This window comes from Lepisosteus oculatus, chromosome 2 (assembly GCF_040954835.1).
Source record: "Lepisosteus oculatus isolate fLepOcu1 chromosome 2, fLepOcu1.hap2, whole genome shotgun sequence".
Lineage (NCBI taxonomy): Eukaryota > Metazoa > Chordata > Actinopteri > Semionotiformes > Lepisosteidae > Lepisosteus > Lepisosteus oculatus.
Window position 1 is genome coordinate 58265812 of NC_090697.1, and position 27962 is coordinate 58293773.

General features: G+C 38.5%; 1 protein-coding gene and 1 long non-coding RNA gene across 4 annotated transcripts in view; one reads left to right on the forward strand and one right to left on the reverse strand.

Moving 5' to 3' along the window:
- Nucleotides 1-876: 876 nt before the first annotated feature.
- On the forward strand, nt 877-27925 carry LOC107077180 (uncharacterized). Of its 2 annotated transcripts, none has more exons than XR_001478266.2 (5): nt 877-1089; nt 7445-10908; nt 13084-13194; nt 14066-14109; nt 27295-27925. It is a non-coding gene; the product is annotated as an uncharacterized lncRNA (long non-coding RNA). The 2 variants fall into 2 exon arrangements; XR_001478262.2 differs by having other exon boundaries at nt 7445-10904.
- rcan2 (regulator of calcineurin 2) overlaps nt 16445-27962 on the reverse strand; it is a 95759-nt gene continuing 84241 nt past the window's right edge. For both annotated transcript variants that reach the window (XM_015345602.2, XM_006625679.3), the window contains one exon: nt 16445-20562. In XM_015345602.2, the coding sequence (XP_015201088.1) occupies nt 20402-20562 (161 nt within the window). In that variant the 3' untranslated portion in view covers nt 16445-20401. The remainder of the gene's footprint in view (nt 20563-27962) is intronic.

A 27962-nucleotide genomic window follows, 5' to 3' on the forward strand; every position in this document is an offset into this window, starting at 1 on the left:
ATATGGGTAATCTTTCCAGTTAAAAGAAACTTAAATTTACAACAGCCAAATTGCAGTAAAAGTATTTACACTGTTAAATAATATAATGAGAATTAACCAGATATTATTTTATCCATTATAGCTGTCGTACCTTAACCTGTATTTTAACAATTCAATGGTCAATAATCTAATTAATATAATGACATAAAAAATAAAGGGGAGCATACTCAATAAGTTTGGCATTAACTCTCCTGACCTACAGTAGGTATTGACGGTGACGGCCATAAGGTCAGGGCTGACAAAACCCTTTCACTTGCAAGAAATGAACCAGGGAGGCTGCTACAAGGTTGTAGATGGAGTGTGAGAAAAGATATCCTCAAAGGGGGGCAGAACAAGCAAAATAGTTAAAATTTAAGTGATAGTCATGAGGGCAAATAGGTTTTCGGTGCACTTCAGAATCCATGGGTGGAAGCTAAGTGGGGTGAAACTGCATCAGTTGGTTGTCAGAAAAAGGAGGAGTAAGAGGGTTGGAGACCTACAGTATAGGCGAGTTAGTAGTTATGTAGAATGGAGCAGGCATAGAGGCAGGAGATGGTTCAAAATGTGGAGCCCAGCCCCAGTGCAAACTAGTTTCATGAGCTCACTTCCTGGGGGAAGAGTGGGAATCAGTGAGCGGAGGAGGGGGACAGTGAAAAAGGCAGATTGGGGAAGGGGGAGAGATGTTACAATGAAGATAAGCAGGGGCTGTAGATTTGGTGGGTTATACGCTTGACCAGAAACAGAGAGAAATGGGGAGAAGTATGTGAGTATTGCGAAAAAAAGATCGGGGGGTGGGGCAGTAAAGGAAATGGTAGAGGAAGCAGTCATGGATGTCCTGGAGTTCCAGGGAGGGCTGACATCAGGAGATCTGGAAGAAAAGAGCAGCCATACAGGGAGTCTGTCGTTTTCATAGGTAGATGAAATGCTTGTCCGAGGTGGTGAGTTGGCGACTTGTAAGAGGTGAACAGTGGTCGGACTGCCCACCCTAACTGTGGTAGAAAGGCAGACGTGTGCTAAGAAATGAGGTGTAAACAAAGCGAGGAGGGTGACAGCGGCACAGGAGTGATTAAGGTAAGGCCAATTGTGAAAGACTTCTGTCTCTGAAAATACCTAAATGCTGAATATGAGAAAAATTTAAGCAAAGATGTGCTCAGCAGGTAAAATATTTAAGATCGCAAAAATTATATATTACAATTTTAACTTCTCCCAAACTTCTGTTTAAGAACTCCATTTAGATCAAATAAGTTAATATTAAAGTTCTCATAAGATTACTATACAGTATTTCCCACAAGCTCCCATATAAATATACAATCATCAGTTACAGAATAACAAAGATTTGCTGAAAAGATTGGTTGACAGAGATGGGATTCTCCCAGAATTTATTTTGTATAATTAATCCACTTTTAGAAATAAACTGATTGTTATTAATTTTTATATTTGTGATAACCTTCTAGTACCAGATTTAGCTGTGTATTGTAATTGCAGGTATAGAAAATATCTTACTAGCTCACAGAGAGGATGGATATGATATACTTAATTTTTTAAAATTATTTAATGTCTGACTGAACCTCATCCTTGGTGTACAAAAATAAGGGAGAATAATTTTATTCACGGCAAGATGGAGAATATTTATTTGTGTTATGATGATGATAAATGTTTAATGTGTTTCAATATTAAAACATTTTGCCTATCACAAAAACATAATTCAGATAATTAAGGTATAGCCATTTTTAATACTATTTGACATTGTGAAATATGGGCATAAAAAAGTAGACACTTCCATCCTGTGGTGTCTTTAGGAATTGCGATGATACTTAAATTGACTATCTGTAAATTATAGTAACCTAGAATGAACCATTTCTCATAATTCTCATACTTAATAGTAACAAGCAGAAAGTTCCATTGCAGCAATGAAGTTTTTCTCATGCTTTTTCAGTTTTTTTGTGATTATATTCAGAAAATGAAGTTTGTGTTCACATCTTATCATACTGTATCACCTGAGGGAGTGCAAACTAACTGTCACGCCCTCAGCAGCCAGAGGGCGCTCTTACTCTGTCCTGTCCCTAGTTTCCTGCCCGGCTGTCCTTCCGGTCCCTCTCTTTCCCTTGGGCTATATATTTCCGGGTCTTGCACTCTGCCCTCGCTCAGCATTGACGTTCGAATGTCCTGAGACCCGCCTAGCACCAGGTCGCCCCACTTCCGCTACCTGAGGGCATAGGTTTCTATACGGCACTCCTGAACTCTTTGCACTAACGAGCCTGGGCCTTTTTCCTGTTCCGCTGCTATGGGTCTTTTTCCGCTCTCCTGCTCTCCATGGTTAGTCCCTTTGGACGTCCGTGACACTAACCTAATTAAAAATTAACATAGATTCATAATTAATTCAAAAAAATTTAACGTTCTTTAGAAACAAAAGTCCACATTGTCTTGTTCAGGGTTCTATCACAAAAAATGTATTTAATTAATATTCCTATACATCTTAAGGTTTCTGACTCACTGATTCTGTGTATTCTGGTTACACCCTAGCCCTCCAAAAATACATATGAATGTGCATCTCAGTTTTTATGGATAATATTGTGACGAAATCAGTCCTTAAACAAGTTCGGCAGAGGACAGCAACAGACTAGGGTTACAGGAGTGTGCTATTCACTTGGGAGAGGTAAGGATTGAGTGAAACTGGAGATAGGGAAAGAAAGGGGGAGCACAGCACTTCCATTGATTTACCATGTGGTTTAAAGAGGTAGAAAGGTGGTCCCCTTATATAAGGTGCAGTGGGGGAGGTGAAGCTGCCAGTGAGCAAGGTCGGGGGGTGATGGCATAGTCCAAGGGTCCGGGGGGGGAGTGAAGCACTTCATACTTACCCCCTCCAGTTACTCATCTCTGAGGAACACGCCTGAATCCTGGAAATGGACTCTCTGTCATCTCTGCCTTGGTGAGTTGTGCGTACCCAGCTATTGAAATGCTCAGAAGGAAACCCCAGTGTTTGGACATTGGGCGAAGAGGGAGGCCTCATTTCCCACCTCCCTTGTCTCCCGGGTATCTCTTGCTGGCGGGTCTGTCTCTTCGGAGGGCCTTGGGTGAGAGTAATGAAAAAAGACTGGCGATTAAGTGGCCTTACCTCGATAAGGGAGTTGGACAGCCCTTGTGGAGCACCATCAGCTAACCCCATGGGGGCAGGCACATCATATACAGCATGTTTCTTCTCCCACTATGCAGGGGCCCACCCATTTTCCTTCAAGCTTGAGGCAGCAGCATCTGTCTTGATGGGGACTGTGGATCCAGACTTTCTCCTGTGGGTTCTTTTTTGGCAGTGCAAGTGTCACAGCAATGTCTCACATACTGTACATCATGCCAGACGTGCCCCCAATAGGAGGGCTGATGGAGATGTCAGAGGGTCTTGGTCACGCTGCAGTTACTGATTCTGGGCCTGCAGCGTGGTGGGGATCACCACTTGTCAAAGTGATTCACCAGATATTGGTTGTATCCAGTGCCACTACAATACTCCTGACTCACTCCAGAGAGCCTTGTTAGATGATGGTAATTCTAACTAGGTCTCCATCTCACACCCACCTGATGTTGGCATCAGTTTCTTGACCCTTCCTAAGAAGTAGAGAGTTAGGGCAGCAGAATCTGACAGCTGTTGTTCCTTCTCTTCTCACTGTGCACCATACATGCAATAAGATGAGATCAGAACTGAAGCACCACAAAGCCTCCTTAAGGGTGTCAAAGGCCTCTTGCCTCACTTCAGTCCATTCAAACTACACTCCAGTCCAGGAGAGTGCGTGGACAATGACTGTGGCGAAGCCAGCCACTAAACAATGGTACCAATTGCCAATTCCCCACTGGACTGGCTTTGTCCTTCTGGGCAGGAATACCATCTCCACTGATGTGGTGGCATAGGAATGAGACCTCTTTCTGCATCAGGTGGCACTTTTCTGGGTGCAAGATGGAGGTAGCCACTTGCTCCAGGACCATCGGATTGTCCACATGTATAAGGTATTTTGTCAGAGGAATGTATTCCAGTACCTTCTTCGTCAGTTGCTCGAAAGTGGCAGGAGCATTCCAGAGACCAAAGAGCATGATCTGGAACTGTCGGAGTCTTGGACCCAGACTGGGCATGCTTCAGGCATCAGCTAGAACAGACAGTATCCACTGCAGAGATCCAGTGATGAGAACCAAAAGGAAGCAACCAGATAGCCCAGGGATTTGTCATCCGGGGGCAAGGGGTAGGAGTTCTCCGATTTGACAGTGTTCAGCTTACAGTAGCTGAAGCAGAACATCCTTTTGTTCTTGTTGACCGTTACAATGGGGGCCCTCCATAGGCGCTCTGACAGTTTGATGATCCCTGCTTCCTTCATTTCCACGAAGTCCCATTTAGTAGCCCACTGTCTAGCTCCAGAACGCAAGTGTAGGCACCCCCTGTAGATTTGTTCATGGATTATGAGATGTATTGTCAGGCGTACTGTACGTCTTGCCAAGCCACTGCGATGGCATGCTGAAATCGCTTTATAAGATCCCAGACTTACTCACCTTTCTTTTTCATCAAGCCCCTTGTGTTCCTCTCCCACAGAGTCCAAATCACTGCCATCCTTGCTCTCTGCTCCTTTATGTGGTGCGGCATCTTCTGGGAGCGAGGATGAAGGTGGGGTATCATTGTCCATGGCTAGTTCCATGGCCTGGCTCTGTGGCGATGCAGTGCCTGTCAAGTACTCTAGCCAAGTGGATGCTGCCCGCTGACTGCTAGCCTGTCTCTGTGGATGCTACCTGTGATGAGATGAGACTGCAAAACCCATGTTCAAAGATGCCATTTGTGGCATCACATGTCCTTTGTGGCTGCCATAGACATCATTGCCGTGGATTCTGCCGGTGATGGCATGGGCATCCTCTTAATCAAAGGAAGGGTTTTAAGGGAATATCCTGAGAACTAATTGGAACTTAAAATAAAATTGAAATTAAATGAAATAAAAATGCTAAAAAGAGCTGTGGCACTATACGAAATAGGAGAAGATGCATGAAGGACAGTGTTCAATTTACTGCAATTCCAATTCTTCAAGAGATGAGCGATAAATACATTGTCCTTTGGCATAAAAATAGAAAAGTACTTCAAAGAGGTTTAAAATGATCCTACAGTATGTTCAGACTTTCTTTCACACTTCTCAAGAGGCTCCATTCCTTAACAGCTTCTCTCATCGCTTTTTCTTCCTTCTCTTCTACTTTCCCTGAGTATGCACAGAAATACTGTGTGCCAGAGAAACTGCAGAAACTTTTAAAACAATACTTAAACTTCCAGGATGAATTGCGCAGTAAGAAACTACTCAACATCATGACAGAGACCACAAGCAGGGGGCTGTGACCGGTTACAATTATTATCATGTTCTCAACTGTCATGAATCTTACAGTGAAATCAAAGAAGCTGACCTATGGTCCTATTATGTCAAGAGGAGTTCACCAACCACCAAAGAGAGCCTTCATGAACAACATGATTATTACAAGGAAATCAGAACCTGGGGACAGAAGATTTAAAATGGACCAGGATGAAATCCAAGGCAGGAAAGTGAAGGAGCTTAGTTTTGAATAAAGGGAGGGTTCAGAATTGCTTCAGAATAACTGGCAGAGAAGGTATCACTACTGAATCCAAACAGACAGACAGCAAAAAGGCGTGGCAATTGATTAGAGAATGAACGAGAGAAACATAGTGTTATAGTGTTATAAATTAATTAAATGGAGAAGAAAAGAAAGAAATTCAGGGTTATTGCTACCAACAGAACCAGCGTGCTTTCCAGACCTATTGCTGTTAATGATATATGAGTTTCAAAATATATGTGTCATCTGAGAGAACTACAATAATAATTGTATACATTACTTTTCATTAAACCATCTAAGCAGGCAGATGGTATACAATAATTAATGCAAAAATAATAAACAAAGCTATAATTGGGGCACAAGGGGCGAAGAAGCTTAGAAACAGGGGGCCAAAGACAAATACAATAATTGTAACGGGATTCGGTCCAGGTGCTCCGAGCCCCAGAGTCAGATGGTCAGGACGCCGTGATGAAGTCTATGCCATTGGGTCTCTCCTGGACCTGCTGGTAGGCGGGCTACTGAGCGTCAATCTTCCAATGCTGAGCAGAGCTGATTAGCAAGAGCACCAGGCTTAAATAATGAGAGACAAACAGAGGGCAGGTGCACAGAATCAACTAAAATACGAAAGGGCCAGAGTGTCCTTAAGAGGAGGGATTACAATCGTGACAGTAATGTAAAAGACAAAATAGGAAGTACAATCCCATTTCCTATCATGCCCTCCACCCTAAGTGATACACCATTCCCCCTCTGTGCCCCAGCACATCATCCTTTCCCAGGTAACAACCTCCCCGCTCCATGAGAGGGGACCCCAATAATAATCCCCATCAGAAAGATAGTACTTAAGGGCAGGACCAACAAGGCTATGCTGGTACTATATCTGCTGCTGCGGTATATTCAAGGTTGTGTACTGTAAGTTAAAGAAACCACTTCACAATACAAGCTATTAAGGAACCATCATTGTTATAAGTAAACAAATCTAGAAATATGTACCTACTGTACTGTGAGAAAGATTAAACTATTATTATATTTATAATATTGAACTCAATATGTTATTCACTAAAGAAACATCATGTGATTTGCAGACAATTTATATTGAGTACACCTCCAGTATTCACTAACAGCAGCACCACTAGCCTTGAAGACATTAATGATTATGCAACATAGTTGCTTGATTGTGGAGACTTGAAGACCGTGGGCTTAGATTGTGAGTATACTGAAATCTGACTACGGTAGGTGCAGGAAAGCCTCGGCTACTGTACAATGACTTATTTCTCTTGGAGTTGAAGCTATGCTAGTTTAGTTCTATATACAGTAAGAAGTGTTATGAATGAGACAAGACCATTCAACCCAGCTGCTATTTGGTTGCTAGATGATAAATGATACAAGGATCTCACCCAGCTGTTTCTTGAAAGAAGTATGACTGGGAAGCTTATTCCATTCTCCTGAAACCTTTTGTAGGAAAAAGGCCTCATTTTTCAGTTTTAATGTCCTTTGCAGCCTCTTCAGCAGTGCTGAAAATAACACATGGAACAAGACAATTTTGAGTGGCACGCACAATTAAAGCCTAATTAACATTGAAGAAACTAAATTATATATATATATGCTTTACAGCTCAAATATAAAAAACCTTAGACAGAAATAAAAAATATTCCACTGGTTTGTTATACAGTAGGGGCAGCCTATCTACTGAATATTCGAGGAAAGCTTGTGGTGCCACTGAAGATGTTTCTTTTACACCTTCATAGAGGGTTAAACATTGTGAGCAAAATGGCAGTTCATAAAAAACACAGATATTGATCTTAGCTCATTTCAGCAATCTGAGACAAATATGATTTGTTCCATATAGAGTGTTCGTAAGCTGCTGCAGGAAGATGCCTGATGGAGGGAGATGGAAGACGATGGTGGACCACGGAGGATACATGAGCAGTGTTGAAGTAACCAGTGGCATTGGAAGGCAGACCCCACTAAACTGAAAGGTGGAGTAGAAATGCATGAGTGTTAACACACAATGCCAGAAAAATGCTGCTGCTGTCCATCTGGAACAACTGCTTCTGTCTCAGCAAGAGCCCCAGCTGGCTGAATTAACTGCCAGTTCCAAGGCTTACTCTACTGATGGGATGGTGGTGAGTGAGGCCAAGGCCACTGTCTGGGTTGAAGAAGCTTGGATGTGGACTAGCAGAACAATTCATCTTCTTGCTGGCAACTTTGTAGGAGAATTGGCAGACCAGACTGCTGCACAGTGGCCCAAGGCAAAGCACTGGCTTGCAATCAGAAGAGGTCTAGTAAATGCTGACAAGTGCTCTGTCTAGAGGAAATGTGGCTTCCTGTAGCTCTGAGAGACCTGCAGACTTTTCTGGTCCTGGCCTTGGAAGATGTGTGCCTTTGGCTGCAGAAGAGCCAAAAAACCTACAAGACCTCCACTCCAAGAGGGAATGTCCAAAACCAAAATAGAGGCCACCCAACACACCCTGACTGTACAGTAAATAGGCAGTCTCTCCAATATCTCCAATAAGAAGGTGAACCTAGAGCAGAAAGAGACTCAGTGGTCTGGTCAGGATCTCAGTCAGATGAGTGTGAACCAAAAGGCTTCTCAGTGCCAGTGACTCTGAGAGCTCTGCCAGATTTCACCACATGTGAGTCAGAGATAGACAGAGAACTGGCAGGTTGTTCCATTTTCCCTCCTGAGGTGGACAGCAAGTTGGCAAATGCTGCACCCCAAGGTTCAAAGAAAGAGCTAGCCCAAAGTGGCGAGAGGCTCAGAGGGCTGCTCAGCATTGAGGCCAAAAGGGAAAATCTGCAGGATTCACAGCACAAAAATAAAAGAGAAAAATGAGTTTTTTGCTGCTGATACAGGATAGCAAGAGCTGCTGAATGTTACATCATCTAATCTGGGTGATGGGAGTGAGACAAGCATCTGGTGTGCCTCCCTTCAATCCAAACAGAAGAGAAGAGCAATTCCATAGCAAAGCACTAAGCTCTTAGGTCCCCTGGTGGCTCAGCCAAAGAAACTGAATAATGGAAAAAAAAAGAATTTTACAGAATCAGATGATATGCAGCAATCCATGGAGCAAGAGAAGGGGTGCTTGCTGTAAGCTTTCTTACCAGGACAATTCTAAATCCCCGGAAATGATATAAAAGCACCTGCTTGTAGAGGGCAGTGCTCTTATATTACTTCAGGATAGTGAGCTAGGCAGCAGGTATGTTTTGCAGAGACCTTGTCCAAACCATGGAACTGGGCAGAAGCTGTGTCATGGAAAGAAATTCTTGGTTCCTGCAAGCAAGGATAGAATCTAAGAGTAACTCTCTATTCAGGAGTTTCCTGCAGCTCCAAAGCCCTCATTCAGCTCCTCTGGGGCTGTTCATAGCATATGCAGGACTAGTAAAGACATTTCAGGCACCTGTGTAAGCCATGTTAGTCAGTTTTACTGGGGAAGATAGCACTGTGACTGTTTTTCTCACCCAAGACAGGAGACCATAGCTTGTTCTGAACCAGGGCTGCACCATGGACAATGGACATTTAGAGTGTCCTCAGAGAGGACAGTGTAGCGATGGTATACAGCAATCCTCAGTTCTTGTGGAAGATTTTCTATGGCATTTAATTCCGTACTTTCAATATGCCACTCAGGGCCTTCTGTCTTGTTCTTTTTAAGCCACTCAAAGGGCTTTGCGTTTGGGGTCATTGTCCTCTTGAAATATGAATAATTATTTTGCAGACTGTTCCAGGTTTTGTTCAAGGTTCTGCCTATATTTTGCTTCATCCATTCTGCCCTTTATTTGACAAGCCTACTAGTCCCTATCAATGAAAAGCAAAAGCACCCACAGAATTGTATGCTGCCTTCACCATGGCTTCATGGTGTTTTTTGGGGTAATGAGAAGCGCTCTTCTTCTACCAGATACTGTATATTACTAAACATTAAGGCCAAATAACTCTGGTATCACCAGACCACAGATTGTTTTCCACATTTTTCTCACCTCTCTATAATAGAGCCCAGATCTGTGGAGTAAATCAGCTGTTGTTGACTCACTCAAAATTTCTTCCTAACTCAGCTATGAGGAAACAAATATGGAAGAGTTTTCCAGCTGTAACAAAACAGAATGTGCTACAATACAATGAGGATTAATACTTTCTAAGCCACCTTAGAAAACTTTCTTGTCTTATTATTTATATAGTAAAATGTTAGTTTTATGTATGGTTATGTTCCTGGGACTATGTGTTAAAATATGGGATTGGGAGTTGGTTCCATAGTGTGGATGTCCTTTGGGAATACATAGAAAACGAAGAGACCGGTAAAACACTGTTCAGCAGTCTGGGGTGGAATCAGGAAAAAAACATTTTCTTGATTGTGCTTCAAAGCTTGGTGGTGTGAGCTAAAGATGGCCATTAAAGATAACGTGTAAGTTCTATTTCTGAGCACAGATTCCACCCCCCCTCATTCTTCAGACCCCTTAAGAGCTACATTTTTTGTAAAGGACCTCCCTATGGGCAAGGTAACTCAGCCAGGAGAAACTCCCACAGGTAACGCTCAGCTGGGAAACAGTACTAGTCTTTGGTTCCATTTGATGCCACTCGTTACAGTTAATAATGTGAATATTAATGACAAATGTGTTACTAATGAGAAAATGATCTACTGTGACTTCACAGCAGATTAAAGAGAAGGCTGCTCAACAAACAAATCAGATTCAAATTTTGCATGAAAGTGTTATAATAGAATATGCTTTTGTATCTTAAATCACAGCCAGATTGTTCTCTTTGATATTTTAGATGTAAATATCCTTAAGCACAACTGTACACCACAGGGAATTTTCTAACACTGCACCAGTAAGATTTCTGCCTCTCCCATGATAATACTATTTGATATACAACATTAAATTACAGTAATCTTTTTAACTCATATTTCATTCTTTACAGTTCTTCTGCTGCTGTAAAACTGAAAAAAAAAACAATTTTAGCATTGATTGCACTCTTTCTAATATCCTTTTATGTGTGCCATTTTTTACTTTATGCCATAGTTTTCTTTAACTACAGTAGACTATGATTGTTTTGGTCATTTTCTAAAGTGCTGTTTCTCACCTAATATTTTTCTTAAACCTTTGGGACTGCTATTTTCCGCTCTACCATTTCATCAAGTTGCACCTGCTGTTCCATTGAGAGCTCCAGTAGAGGGGCCAGTTTACTGCAGCTTGGACTTAAAATTCTTCATAACTGGTGAAGACTCTAAGCTGGAAAAGAGTCCATCAGCACAGTCTTGGACAGATCATAAAGAAAAAAGAATGAAAAAATGTGGCCAACAAGAGGAGCTGTAACAGTGGGTAATCTTTCTAGCAAAAAAAGTCGTGTGATTACAAAGAACTACAAAATCTTTATACTGTATTTTGATCTTTGTACTTAAATATAGGTTTTCTTGAGGTTAAGCACCATAAGCTGAGCAAGAATGCCATTTCTTTTACTTTACCACATGTCACATCTGTCCCTAAGTGAACAATAACATAATATACAATTAATTTGCAATATACAAACAGAAGATAATATCTTAACATATTACAAGACTGTAATGACAATGACTTCAAGTAATTTGTAGACCTATAATTTTATTTAACAAATAGAACACCAAAATACCCTCCATTCTTTCAGTACAAGGATCATCTCCTGAGTTTAATATCAAATGAGTGCATCTTATAGTAAGCAATGTCTCATACACTATCAAAGCTATTACAGGGCAGGCAGGTACAGTGCCTTGCGAAAGTATTCGGCCCCCTTGAACTTTTCAACCTTTTGCCACATTTCAGGCTTCAAACATAAAGATATAAATTGTTTATTTTATGTGAAGAATCACCAACAAGTGCGACACAATTATGAAGTGGAACGAAATCTATTGGATTTTTGAAACTTTTTTAACTAATAAAAAAATGAAAAGTGGGGCGTGCAAAATTATTCGGCCCCCTTGCGTTAATACTTTGTAGAGCCACCTTTTGCTGCGATTACAGCTGCAAGCCGCTTGGGGTATGTCTCTATCAGTTTTGCACATCGAGAGACTGAAATTCTTGCCCATTCTTCCTTGCAAAACAGCTCGAGCTCAGTGAGGTTGGATGGAGAGCGTTTGTGAACAGCGGTTTTCAGCTCTTTCCACAGATTCTCGATTGGATTCAGGTCTGGACTTTGACTTGGCCATTCAAACACCTGGATACGTTTATTTGTGAACCATTCCTTTGTAGATTTTGCTGTATGTTTGGGATCATTGTCTTGTTGGAAGATAAATCTCCGTCCCAGTTTCAGGTCTTTTGCAGACTCCAACAGGTTTTCATCCAGAATGGTCCTGTATTTGGCTGCATCCATCTTCCCCTCAATTTTAACCATCTTCCCTGTCCCTGCTGAAGAAAAGCAGGCCCAAACCATGATGCTGCCACCACCATGTTTGACAGTGGGGATGGTGTGTTGAGGGTGATGAGCTGTGTTGCTTTTACGCCAAACATATCGTTTTGCATTGTGGCCAAAAAGTTCGATTCTGGTTTCATCTGACCAGAGCACCTTCTTCCACATGTTTGGGGTGTCTCCCAGGTGGCTTGTGGCAAACTTTAGACGAGACTTTTTATGGATATCTTTGAGAAATGGCTTTCTTCTTGCCACTCTTCCATAAAGGCCAGATTTGTGCAGTGTAAGACTGATTGTTGTCCTATGGACAGACTCTCCCACCTCAGCTGTAGTTCTCTGCAGTTCATCCAGAGTGATCATGGGCCTCTTGGCTGCATCTCTGATCAGTCTTCTCCTTGTCTGAGCTGAAAGTTTAGAGGGACGGCCAGGTCTTGGTAGATTTGCAGTGGTCTGATACTCCTTCCATTTCAAGATGATCGCTTGCACAGTGCTCCTTGGGATGTTTGAAGCTTGGGAAATCTTTTTGTATCCAAATCCGGCTTTAAACTTCTCCACAACAGTATTACGGACCTGCCTGGTGTGTTCCTTGGTCTTCATGATGCTCTCTGCGCTTTCAACAGAACCTTGAGACTATCACAGAGCAGGTGCATTTATACAGAGACTTGATTACACACAGGTGGATTCTATTTATCACCATCAGTCATTTAGGACAACATTGGATCATTCAGAGATCCTCGCTGAACTTCTGGAGTGAGTTTGCTGCACTGAAAGTAAAGGGGCCGAATAATTTTGCACGCCCCACTTTTCATTTTTTTATTAGTTAAAAAAGTTTCAAAAATCCAATAGATTTCGTTCCACTTCACAATTGTGTCCCACTTGTTGGTGATTCTTCACATAAAATAAAAAATTTATATCTTTATGTTTGAAGCCTGAAATGTGGCAATAGGTTGAAAAGTTCAAGGGGGCCGAATACTTTCGCAAGGCACTGTAACTGCAAATTCAGAATGTATTATGTGCTTGAAAGTATTTAGCTACACCATAAATGCCATTTTATTGAAATTAACATGTTCTGGCTTTTTTGATTGTTCTGACCTTTCTGTCATTTTCCCAAACAGTTAGATTATTATAAACATTATAGATGGAGAAGAACGGACAGGATTGGAGGGGGCAGAAGATGGAATGACTGGGGCTGAAGACATACTGTACCAGACAGAATGCATATACTTGTGAGTACTTAAGAGACACAACACAGAGAAAACTGACAGATGGGAGAGTTTGGGGGAAGTCTGGTCAGTCTTATAGATGAGGAAGAAGATGGCCTTATCAAGGTCCTTGAAAACTGAAGCTACAAAAAAACATCACTAGTTCCAGGAATTGACATGTCTGGCAAGGTACTTGATTTCCTTTTGAGCACAATGGAAAGATGACCAGTAAATAGAAAATGCTCTTTTGCTTGTAAAGTGAAAAAAAAAAGTCATTCAAAATATTTCTTAACACATAGGAAATAGAATTGACATAAAATACTCAAGAGTGAAAATAAGCTGAAGGCTGGAGGCTGAATCAGCTGATCCAGAACTCCAGGACTCATGGAAGTATTGGTTTTACTTAGGAATTTGTCATCTTAGTCTTTGCTCTGGAGGTTAATTTGAATAGATATTGGAGAGGGAACTCCTGATTGAAGTTGCCAGTTGATTTCTGATATTTTATGTGTAGGATTTAGTACAGTGTAACTTCAATCGAAGTACTTTTGAATTTAACAAACTAAATCTGCTAAAGGGGAATTTTGTCAGCAATACTTAACAAAGGAACAATAGGTTTATTCCATGCTAAAAAGAGAAGAAAGAAAACACGTTTTGGCCGTGGAGCCTTCTTCAGGTTTTTTTCTTCTTCTCTTTTCAGCATGGAATAAACCTATTACTTATTTCGTTGCGGCCTACACATGCTGACACAGCTACCCACCTGAGTAATTAACAAAGTCAAGAAAGGTAGTACCTAGTTTGATAACTAGGATAACAGACTTGGTTTATTCTTAAAAATAGGACATACTGAAGAAGGCTCCACAGCTGAAACCTTGTGTCTCTTTTCTTTTCCTTTCAGCATGGAATAAACCTTTACCTGTTCCTAATTCAGGAATAACAATGGTAGGTTACCATATGCTACTGTAGGTTAATTGCTTACGATGGGTGTTTGTGTTTCATATACTTTAGCAAATGTTACACAGTATATTATAACACAAGAAATAAAGAGCTTGCATATTTATTATAAAAAGCACATTAATAATTTGATTGATAGTGCTGATTGCAATTGTTTAAAAAATAAGTCAAAAGATACAGGAAGCATAAACTGTATTCATTTCATCATATAACAATGTGTTTTTGGGCTGCAAAAACATCATGTATGATTTACAGGACATTCAGCAATAACAGACACCTCCTCACCTCTATTAGTCCATTAAACTGAGGGTTTACTGTAATTTAAAAAAACAATGAAAAAAACGGTTCACTGGTCCAATGTCCAAGATGGTCCAATGACCAATGTCCAAGAAAAAAATGGTTCACTGGTCCAATGTCCAAGATGCCTTCTTTCTTCATGGAAGGCTTTGAAGTCTTCCCTATACTGCTACTATACTGTGATAAAACTGAAAACAGAAGTCTTTATACTATAGAAAAGTGCTACCTTTGAGCACAAGCTTATTCATCTTCCTCAAATGTCAAGGTGACCAGCTGCTACTGCCAGACTGCAGGTTTATCCAGTTGTTTTACTAGATGCTGTCCATTGAGGAATGGATTCTTCCTTTGGGCTTTCTGGAGGATGTCACCTTGCAGCCGTGGAAGGGAATGCTTACTTTCTCTGAAGGGCCTTCAGCAGAGGCCATCGGAAGTGTATTAATAACCTTAACTACTATATGACCTTGTATCCACAAAATCCTAAAACGTCATGTGTCTCTGCCAGTTATTAATTCTTAGTCAAGTGCAGGATTTATTGCATTTCCTTTTTTGACACACAATGTGGTTTCATATTTTCCATAGCTCTGACAAAACTGGCATTTTTTTCAAGCAACAGCCTCTTTCCCTTCTCGTGCAAGTGGACCAGGCAACTTGTTCTTCAAGTTTCCTTCCAAAAACTAGGCTTATCCTGATAAATTAAAAAATGTAATGTTTCAATGTTGCTTAACCCCCCACATATCCTCTAAGATGTATACTAGAACTCAGAAGTTCAGGGGATTTGTTCTATCTTCAAGGATGAAAAGAAGATCAGGGCGAGAAAACCAGCAGCTTCTCGGCAAGGACACCTCCCAAAAAGGCACTGTATATTGATCAGGCACAACACAACCTGTTAATAAGTTAATATATTTTTTTAAGTTTTGATGATTACCAAAGCATAAGTTCTCCTTGACTCTTGGATAATTCTTTCTCTAAATTATTTCTTGTCAGTAGCCATATCACCCTGCAGCTCACAACTGACAACCCACTAAAGCAGGTATGAGCCTGGTCAGCACCTGGATGGAAGACCTCTTGGGAAAATAATGGTTGCTGCTGGAAGAGGTGTTAGTGGGGCCAGCAGGGGGCCAGCATCTATGAATTGGCTTTATCACTCTGCTCTCCTCCCTACTGATAGCAGGTGTGTGGTGAGCGTTCTGGTGCACTATGGCTGCTGTTGCATCATCCAGGTGGATGCTGCGCATTGGTGGCGGTGGAGGGGAGTCCCCATTACCTGTAAAGCGCTTTGAGCGGAGTGTCCAAAAAAGCACTATATACAGTAAGTGTAAGAAATGATTTATTATTATTAAATTGGTTCTTATCTCTCAGTGTAATATTAAGCTAAAAATATAATTTTCATTTATAATCAAATGATTATATTCACGTTGAATCCATATGATATCCTGTGCTGATCTTTACTTCTGTAAATGTGTCCTGAAAATCACTTTGTAATATAGTGTGTAGTTGCCACAGTAGTTATTTCAAATATGCCAACTAATTTTAAAAGATCCCTACAGTATGTGTATATCCAATCTGTGCTTGCAAAATGTTTTGACTGCAGAGGCCACAGAATTGGTTTTATTTTTTTTTAATTCCACAACAGTTATACCATTATTCGTTTTTTAAGGTTAAGAACAATATTAAATGTCTTGCTTAATGGCCACTTACAATCTTTTTGTGATATACTGTACAGTGCAATTCAGCTATCACGAGATAGATACTTTATTGATCTTGTGAGTGAAATTGCAGGTAAATCATCTGGATGAATCAAGCCTACTCTAATGTTGCATAAACATTCTTAGAGATAAACAGTCTTCAAGATTTCATGAAACAGTCACTTTTTCAGTTTTATTCTTTTTACTGTTTATAGTGTGCTACTGATTTCAATTTTCTTCTTTATATCATACAGCATGTATGCATGTGTTCAATCCCCTGCTACCTTAACTCAGTACCAAGATTTTGGATTTTGAGCAAAATAAAACACCCAACAAGCAAATTAAAACCAAACTCTTTACTATTGTAGAATCAGTTAAACTACTTGTACATTGCTACAATGAATATTTGTACAAAAATGCAGTAAAAATAGAATTGATTAATATGTACAGATATGTCACATTAGTGTAGGCAGGCAGGTCATACATGTAGATGACAAGTACCTTAATGATCTTGCACAATAATACACAATATAGATATTGTTTATCATCATCAGTGGTACTACTCTCCATTCCAACAGACTTTTAGAACAACATACAATATATAATCATAAACAATCTCTGAATATAGGTGTTTGGAAATTAAAAAATGTACATAAATGACAAGGTGCTGGATTCTTACTTATTGAAGGTGCATAAGAATATACTGTATAATCCAGAAATAAAAATGAGAATTTAAAATTGGACATTTATTAGACGTGACCTTTTCCTATTTAGGGCATCATCATTTTTTTACTCTGAGAAGCAAACATTCAGTGGCAAGAGCACTTCAGTATGTTTACAACAAAGAAAAACATGCCCTGAACTGTAAAATAAGTCTTCATTAAACAGTACATGAAACAATATTTTTTATTTTTTATAATTTTCTATGAACTACTTCATTAAACATCTTTACTTCATATAAGTAGTTGACGTTAAGCCATATCAACACCTTTTCCCAAATAAAACATTTTTTTTCTTAATGTTCACCATTAACAAAATGGAGACATGAGGTTCATGATTTGTCCTTTACATCTTTCTTGTAAATGTGTTTGCTTATGCATTTAAAGTTAAAATGTACTGTAACTTCCCAGCAGAATTCAGGAACCAGTGTGCTCTTTAATTTAAACAACAAATTTAGGCAACTTCAGTTATATTAAGAACTGCTACTTGGTCTCTTTTCTGCTTTTTTTGACTGTCATATAAACCATTAAATTTTGAATTAAATTATTTTTCTCACTAAAACTAAGCAGCACATTAAGGAATTTAAGCAATTAACATACTGCTAAGTAGCCTGTATAATCAACAATGAAATACAGGGAAGCTTGTTTTAATCCACTCCATCAAAAGCCTACTGTTGGTTTAACAGCTCAACAAAGATACCTAAAACTTTAAATAAAAGTAGTGTGATCAAAAATAACTACAGAAAACATCTATTGTTAATTCACTGAAATTGTGTTTTTCTTGTCTATTTGAATATTTCTTTATTCGATAATAGTGGACTTTGACATTTAACCTACATGGGAAATACTGTAAATAAGAGAGTGTTATTTGAATATACTCAAAAATCACAGATCGACAGTGTTTTGCCCGGTCCTGATCAGAATTCGATCAGAATTCAAGAAATAGTGAGAGCATATCCATTAGTAAATGGAGCATGGTATATATGATAGTCATTCATTCCTTAAACAAAATTATGGTCCTTTACTTCATGACTTTAATCAAGGAAAAATCAAACACCAAGGACTGCAGCACATAGTCTGCTCATTTATACCTGTGAGGTATAATTTTGCAGTGCAAAAGAATATTGTGATAACCAGATGGCCACATCTGAATGATCACATTGGCAAAGCATGAATGTCATTACCATAGTTCCATCAAAATACATTTCAATATCCTACTGTACCATCAGAGCAAAATTATGTTATAAATTCTCTGTTCCACTAGAGCAGCTAAGCTTTCTGGTATAGTTCACGACTCCTCAGACAGGTCCCAAAAAAAATGAGCCCCTTTAATGAAAACTTTATTTCTGACACTTCAACATCTTTAAAAAGTCAAACATGCTGAACTGGGCCAGATAAAACTTTCAGCACAGTGCAAGGTATACGCACGTTTTGTTAAAACAAACCAGACTGCTGTTTTTCATAGACGAGAGGAACATAACAAATATGAGTTAAAAGGCAGCTTATTGATGCTGCAAGGCAAATCTTGGCATACTGTAGCAAGGTTTCTCTCTTAACCAACTTGCTTTCTTTTTAAATAAGAAACGTAGAAAGCTGCAAGTGCACAAAACTCTATCCAGCCCAATAGGTCAAGAAATATGTTTTCCTTATTTTGCAAATTGTGTAATTTAAGACAGTAAAACTGTTACTTTAGAATTGCTGATTGTGCTAACATACAGTATACAAAATTCTTGCTGATTGAACTTAATGAAAAACAACTGCAACCCAGTATGATAAAATGGACTTTCTCCGAGAAAGCAATGGAGCTGTTGTCTCCCAACACCTCTTTATACTTCCTGTGATTTGCCTAATCATTGCTTTTCCTGGAAACATGCTTTTTTATACTACATTATACAGTTGGCATTATGCAATAAAAGGTAAGACATACAAAAACATCTACAATAACCCCACTTGGACAGGACATGCAGAACGTCATTTCCTAATTGTCTTTTAAGTTTATGGTTGCCATTCAAACTCCCAGTCTGCAATCAGACCTAGACAACTGTTTTCTTAAACCCATTGAGGAGCACTCACTGATCACTGTCATTGAACATCTTTATCAGATGTTTTTGAAAAATGTAGATCAATTTCAAATCAGAATTTCTAAGCCTGACACTCAGGCTGCAGATTAATGACAACCAAGCTTTGAAAATGAAAGTTCAGCGACTTCAATTATTATCTCTAGCAATGAGCCCTATAATTGTCCTAATTTGAGAAAAATGTCACGTCTTTGTCTAGAATGGATAATTCATGTTGAAAATCTAACACTGCTCTGACTTTGGAGACAAAGAACAGACTCAAAAGAGAAGGAAGAGGGGGATTAATTAGTTTCACAATTCTTTCAACCATCTTGTCATCAGTTGTATAATAGCACTTGGAAATTCGAAATTACTAAAATTTACAATGGATGTTTTCCTTCTTCTCTCAATAATCATGCATCTATGTGCTCTTAAATGTGATAAACATAACACACGGTGCATCCACTAGAGGCACAACATCTATTAAGAATCTCATCAATGGGTTGTTTTCTGATATTGAAATGATTAAATGAAACAATTACCATGCACATTGCCAGATAGCTACTTAAGTAAAAAAAACACACATTCACAGATTCTAGGCATAACTAACAATGATTGGCTTTACATTTCTTTAGATTAATGGTTTCAATGAAAGACTCCAGGAGAGCCATACAGTACTTTTAGGACAGGACCCTTGGAACAGACTAGGGCAAAAGGAAATTTGCCTCCAAGAAAGTAAAAAAAATGGATTTTTCTCTTCATAGACGTTTATACAAGATGATTGATAACCATACGTGGCCTGAAATGTTATACTTCCTGTCAGAAACACAGAAAGCCAGAGACACAGCTAGCTGTTGAAGGAAACAGCTTTGCACAGCAAACAGAACAAAGGTAATGCACATCACAGTTAAAGACAGGGCTGAGTGCATGCAATTTTAGTACTTTTAAGCTTTCTGTGGTCAATGTGATGGTTATGTAAGCATTAACCTCAGACTAGCTTCAGGTTTTTAAACAAAATTTTGATTTATATTATGTGAACTCATGCAGCTTAGTGTTCTTCTTCTGTCACTTCATTAACTTTCATGTCCTTGTAAAAAAGCACTCTTCGTTGACACTGTTGGTATTCGAAATGGTATGAAGTGCCAGATTGTACTTTATAATAATAAACCTCTGTTCCTGTTGGTCACAGACTATAGTACTGTTTCCAGGGACATCTCTTACTGCCTACCAATGGCTACCAGACAAAAACACGGCCATAAGGGGAGGGACACAGTACACAAAATAATGCCAACAGAACATAGCAATGTCATTGCTCAGTAGTGACTGCGCATTACAAACAAGGAATACACAAAAAGCCCCCTTTAGCCCTTTTGGAAGGCCTGACCAGACAGAGAATGGTTATTGAACATGACGGGTCCTGTAAGGGAAAGACGATTGTGTTCAGTAACAAACAACCGCTTTGAGAGAGACGCTGAAACAGTGAAGTTTTCTTTTGTTTTTGCTTTTTCTCCAACAACCCAGTTCAGTGAGACACAGTCGTGGGAAGATCAGGGCGTCTAGTTTGAATTATTTTTGGTTTGGGACAATTCTTTGGTTCTTCCTCTTCTTCATTGTCGCTATCACAGACATGAACCACCACGCTGGGAGTCGACTCTGTTCCTGCATGGAGCTCATACTTCTCTCCTGTAATGAAATACAAAGAGAAAGGCTGATGTGTTAGCATCGCTGTGCTATCCCAGAGTGCCAGAGCAGCCAGTGTTTGCCTGCCTTAGTGTAATTAGAATGGGCCTGTAAAAATGATTTAGCTACGAAGAAAAAGATTTGAAGGCAACAGCAAAAACTATATTTTTCCCCATATTTTAATTATATCCCAAAAAACAACTGCTCTGTCAGAAAATGTCAACATACCCCAGGCTTAAAGCTTAGTTTTTCCTGAATCTCTGTCTAAAACCTTCCTAGTCATTTCATTTGAAAATGTCCTGCAATGAATCTGAGAACTGACAACTTTATGACTCTGAGAACTGAAACGGATGTAGTCGAAAGAAAAACCCCACCTTTCTTGCCAGTCTCATTTGTGTACATTAGATAAAAAAAGAGTACAATTCATTAACTAAAATTAATGTTTACATACATTTTAAATAAATTGTTGCTTTGCCATTGTGCAAGATTTAGTCCTAAATTGTCACTAAATCTAGATTTTTTGAAGACATATTTTCCATGGAAGAATCCTTACAACACTAGATGGTGCTCTATGCCTATAATTGTAGGCATATGAAAAAAGTCCACAAATGTCAGATCTGTTTCAAATAAAAAAGTAATTATTAAATTACTAACATGAAAAAGACTTAAGCAAACCCTCACAACTAGTTTCACACAAGCAGAGTCTAAAATTATATTTGTGCACTTCAAATAAAGGATTGACTTTTAAATGATGAAAGCATATTGGCCAGTGAAAAAAGCAATTTCTATGGCAGTGACAAACAATGAACCAGTACATTGGTTACACTACACTACATGTGGCTACATTTGTATTAAAAATAACCAGATTCTAACTGAAAAATCATGTTCTATTACTACTGTACAATTGTTTGACTCTCTCTCCGTATTATTAGAATTATTATTGAAATTGTCAAGAGCAGATTTTAAAGTGAATCATGAAACCCTGAGATTACAAGACAGGAATCATAATCAGATACACACCACACTTATAACCATGTAATGTATGTTTTGCCAAGATCACCTTGTAGAGAAAGCAGTGTTTTATCAAGTGACTTTGAAACTGGTCCACAACATAAAGGTTACAGTAGCTGTTCTTCTGCTGCACATGGAGCACTGACGGCTAATATGATGTTGAAAAAAAAACTTTTTCTTTTGTAAGATATTGTATTCATGGTCTTTTAAGTAAATCAATTTTGAGACATGAAGGCATTATTGTGCACTTGGAGGACCTACAATTGGTAATGTGTTCCAGAGAGCACATCTTTTTTCTACAACTCTGAGCAGGTGTGAACCTCAAAGATTAACACAGAGCAGACACCTATAAAACACCACAGACAAGACAGATTACTGCAAAAGGAAATTTTGGCCTTACTCTGAGTTATGAAAACAGATTCTGTTTGATATTTTGATGGGTATAGTATTGAGCAATAAGAATTTCATGAAAGGACCGATAATAATAATAAAACCGATAAATAAATAAAAAATCCATGCAAAATACTGCCTTTCACAGGAGAACAAAAAAGTATACAGTGTATACTGGTCCTAGTTAATCTGTGTTTCCTTTTCTGTATTTATGATGGGACGTTCCAATTAATTTAACCTTTATTTTAATGCTTTCAATCCATCATATTTAGGAATAGACTCAGCAAATGCCTATTTATCAGAATACTTGAACAAATAATCAATATGTTCCATATTATATAGCATTGAAGCTGTTCAAGGCTTAACGGTACACTATGAGGGATCTTGCCTGATTGCACTGAGCAATGACTCAGTACTTCTTTCCTTAGGCATCAGCTAATTCTGACGTCAATGCTGTTCACTAAAGCCAAGGGACAACTGGTCAGTCTCAAAGAGTGCGCAATGCTTGATCAGCTTATCACAGTGCCACCAACCAAAGAAAGCCATGAACATAAAAATGGCAAAAGCTTCACAAATACTGGTTTTTGCAAAGTATTTTTTTAAGGTAGTGGAAAATACAGCAGGACTTACTGCTACTACTGGTCTTGGAAAAATTGCATGAGTCTGTGGGTTCTTTGCGTGACTTGGTGGAACAGTGATTAGCATTGCTGCCTTGCAGTGCTGGGGCTCTGGCTTCTTCAGGACCCTGATTTGGAAGATGTGGTTAGAAAATGAATGGGTGAATAGCCGTGGAAAGCTTTAGGGAACGCCACAGTGTGGATAGTGATTAGGGCTCTGACCTCTGACCCAGAAGATAAGGTGTTCAAATGTCAGGTCAAGACATTTCACTCAAAGTCTTTTAGTACGTACTGTACATACTCATTGTTCAAATGGGTCTCCAGGCCCTCACTGTAACAGAACATATTTATTCTCTTTCCTTACCTGGTAATGGAATAGAAAGTGCTATATACATGTACTGTACACGTAAATAACAATTATTAATAACAGCAGAAACCATCTAATTTTAAAATAAAAATCTAATAACAGAAATGAGGTATTATTACACTACAGTATGTGATGGTATCAGATCACTAGGGACTGTGGGACATATTGAAAAATAACTGTAGCTGTGATGAACACAGCAGATCTGTTGATCTTGTAGATGACCTACAAGCCCAGTAATCCTAAACTGACATTATCATAACTCCTGAGAATTGTAAAGAAAAACCACGCAGGTATTGAAAGATCAGTAAGGGGCTGTGGTTCAGTTTAATGTGCTCATTTTGAGATACATGTTGTATAGTATATTTCCATAACTGTTGTGATAGGATGTGATGTCCTATGGGAGGGATCGCAAGAAATTTACCTCCTATTTTGACCTGTGTCATGCATGTATACCATCCTCCGTAGACAACTACAATACAGTCTTCAGAAGACCTCCAGGATTTTGGCCTGACTCTAAAAATGATATATATCCCAGCTCATACCAAATAATTCAAGAGTATGAAAGGAACAGAATTAATGTGAGTTTTGTAAATAATTATAATGCAGGAATGCAAGTCTGTTCTCCAAAGCACAGTCTGTTTATTCTATGATTTATACTGAGCACCATTTTAATTTATTATCCACCTATCCAGTTGAAAATATATTGCTGTTACTGATGACCTAACATCAATATGCAAGGTAAACACACATGATCTGTATCTAAAAATAAATGAGTGAAGATGAAATGTCAAAAATTGTTAGAACACTGAACTCTGTATACAGCTTTTTAAAGCCAAAAAGTTCTGCTTTCACGATCAATTGTTCATACAGCATAGTACCAATTCTACCACAATTGGTGATCTTTAAGAATGTCAGAGGTCATTCATATAGTGTAGTGAATGCTTTAAATACAGGCTAACATGGTCCTTTCCCACTGTACCAGATCAAACTGTTTTATCTACAGTATAAAATCCTTTGTGCTCATAATATACTAAATTCCTCATCATTAAGATGGAAAAAATTAAAACCCAGGCATTCAAAGCCTATGTGTCACTGTATTATCTCACCTACCTGTATTTCTTGAAGCAATTAAATAGTCTGAAAACAAATATAAACAATGGGTGTCCACATATAAATAAGTCGGTCATATAGAAAATTTTAGCAATGTACTGTACTCTGAATGCAATAGCTAGAACCTAATAATGCTGCTTATTAATGATGTATAATACCATGACTCACGCCTCTATTACTTCTTAAAGCTTTTGTTTTGGATGTGCTGGGGACAGATGGATGTCATCTTCATAATTGTGTTAGGCATGGAGTACTGTGATTCGCTGTCTATTTTTACCACATTCTTTCAACAAAGCCAAACAATTTTAAAATAATTTCTCTCTGATTCACTGTTTCTGAAATATACAAAATTCCTTAGCAACAGTCTAAAAATAAACCGCTGCAGTACATTTCAGATTTCCTTTCCTCTAATATATTGGACGCCATTCAAGACTGAAAAAAGGGGTACTTTATCTTCTTTACATAAACATTTTATTGAAAACACATGGAAAAAGTCAACATGCACTCTTTGCATACCAGTAAATGCACAAGGGAAAAGCTTATGCAGATTTATACATCCATCCATTTTCTAACTACTTTAACCAATAGAGGATAACAGCGAAGTAGGAGCCAATCCCTGAAAGCAACAGGCACAATGCAGGATACACCCTGGACAAGGCGCCAGTCCATCGTAGGATACCCACAAACACAAACACATACACTGACACTCACAACAGGGGCCAATTTTTACCAAAAGCATGGAGGAAACCCATGTGAACATAGGGGGAACATACAAACTCCACACAGATAACACCCCAGAAACTGAACCCTGGGCCCCAGTGCTGTGAGGCAGCACTACTAACCACTGCACATCTATGCTGACACAGATTTACAATATACACAACTGATATATTTTCATTACATCTATTGTTGTTTTATGTGAAAATATCTATGGCACTTATTTGAGGCAAGACCAGTACACTTTTTGAACTGTTATAATTGTCTGATTGGAGACCTACAGCTATCCATTGTCTTATCATTTCAATCAGCTACAGTGGCCAAGAGATCAGATGGCTAGATTGGTTGCCAACCTAGAAATGACCAGACAATTCCCAGGAGATCTGTAAGCCAAGAGCACAGTTAAAAAGGTCAATAAATTATTAATACGATTCCACTGGTTCACTCTCTTAACCTCTATTTGATCAAACAAACTACACCACGGGTGAATTTCCATCTTCACATGCCAGACTACAGAAATCTTCCCAATTAATCTGAGCAAAAGGGAAAAGGACATTTTCCCTTTAGTAAAGACTTTACTTTCAGTAAGGTCTTAGGTCTTTTATTTTAGAAGAAAGGGGATTTATTTTGGTCTTTGTGGTATTTGACTCAATGTCAGGGTTAAAATCTATTTACTGGTTCTGTGGAAAGCTAGCCACAGATAGTTGTAAATAATTGTAACTAATCATAAATGTTGTGTATTTCTGTTTTTGTTACTAATTGTAAACACATATCTGTTCATCTATTAACTTAGGTTTTAGCTTTGTTTATTACTTACTCCACTACTTTACTGTGCTAGGAACAGAACTCATGTGTCTACAGTATCTGTATTACCACCCTGTATTCTCTGACATTACAGGGTCTGCAGTTATTAACTTTTGAAATTAGTTTGCAAGAACGCCTCATTTATTTAATTTCTTTACACACCCCAGATTGATATAAAAAATAGTGTTAAGTTTCCTTTGTTAGGCACACTTTCCAATGGGATAAATATATAATATAATATAATATAATATAATATAATATAATATAATATAATATAATATAATATAAAAATTAGACCCTAGTGCAAATCAAATTAAAGCACCAATGGAACAATTGAAAATACAGTACAAATACACTACATCATGGTCTACTACACCTAACCCTAAACCTTATAACACGTCATTACAAAAAATTTAGGTAATAATAAAAATAATTTATTGTATGACTCAGTAGTAGAATAATCCAGGTGTTTAGGGAATCATTCTAAATTTAGCAGTGTACAAATATGTTTTGAAATATAGAAAGAGAAAAATAATGAGCATTTCATGTACAGTTGCAGCTGCAAGTTAGAGGCATACTTTACAGTACAGTGTTGCTATTTTTAGTTACAAATCATATGTCTTGTATTAATAGTATCTAGTAATTACACTTTGTTGTGTAGTCATTCGAGAATTTAATTTCTTCAGCCTCACCTCAAGAAGCATTAAAGAATCATTAAATAAAGCACCATTACAATCTTAAAATATGCAGAGAATAGGTAAGAATTAAGACTTAAGAGAAATCCTGAAATTTGTCTTAAGAAATCATTATATCCCTGGCTTGTCCATTGTTCCTATTCAGCAAAAATATATAGGTCATGCAAACACACCACTTTTGTCCATCTCAGCAATGTGGGCAATCATAATTTATTATGTCTTGGTAGATGCTTAACCACATCTGAAACCTTGCTCAACCAATTCCTTTTACACATTAACTAAATATAGGATAGCACAGGATCCTGTCCTTACACCAGTAAAAAAGTAAAAGTGAAAGGAATCTTTCATAATTGCAAATGTCTCCTTTATTTCACCTTTTTGTTTTGATTTAAAATGCTTTAAAGAGTCAATCAGAATTTGACTTTTAGTAAAAACAGAAAAGTGAAAATATTTCAGCAGATCTTTATGAATTGTAGGCAATTTTAAAAACTGAAAGCTAAAAAACTGCAACTGAAAGGGGGACATTCTTAGAGTCACACCAGTGAGGCTTTAGAAGGGACATTCATTCCAGTAAATTGTAGAGACCAGACACAGTATGCTATATGTGTGTAAATTGTGAGTTGGTTGAACAAGTCATGCACAGGCATGGACAGAGGTACTGTAATTATGAGTGATGGTACTGTTACTCAGTTATTACTGCTTGGCTCATCTGAACATGGCATAAATAATGGTATATGCTATTCTTAAAGATACGTCTGAAGGATGATGCCTTTTTACAGTATAGAGTCCCTGTCACTATACTGGAGCATTAGGACCCACACAGATGCACCAGCAGATGCAACAACAGCAACACAGCAGCAACCTTAGCTTTCCCAGAAGGTCTCTCATCCAGGTACAAACCAGGCTCACACTGTTAAGCTTCAGTGGGGTGCCAACAGTTGTGAGTTGCAGGGTGATACAGCTGCTGGCTAAACTTTAGATGTGATACATTTTTTTTTAAAGGCATTAATCCTCTGATCCACAGGGTGATCCTCTGTGGTTGGGGGAGGAAGGAGATTACCACCAGAGCAGAGTTTCAGGGACATGTGGAAGGGCACATGGTTGAAAATGGCCTTGTTTTTTCCATGTTATGTTGTAATTCTGTATTGTCTTTGTCTCTAAAATTAGAATGTGTTGGCTGATTTCTTGACAGCATCTTAATCCATTGTTGATGTGCATTTCATCCCTGGCTTTTTATCCAAAAAGCTGATTTTCTTATCTCCAGTCAGATTTCAGGCCTTTCTCTTTTGTGCAGTTCTCTACAGTTTAATTTAGACACTTGTTATCTGGGTTGTGCAGTTGTCTGTTGGATACATCTCTCACTGCCACTGGAGTATCAGGATGATCTTTCCTTCTTGCTGCAGGGAAGCTCAATTCAAATGATTCAAATGTTATTTTGGTCTGCTGGTATTTTCCGCTGATACTATTTTACAAAAAGAAAATAAAACCAAAATCTGATCTTAATGTACTTATCAAACTAGAACCCTTTGGGAACAGCTTATTTTGAAAATAAATGAATAAGAAAGGTTTGATGTTGAAACAGCTGATTTATTGAGTTCTCCTTACACACATTGCTGTTTTTTAACACATATATAGAAGATTCCAACATATTAATCTTCAAACACATACAGTATGCAGGTAAAATATGTGTTG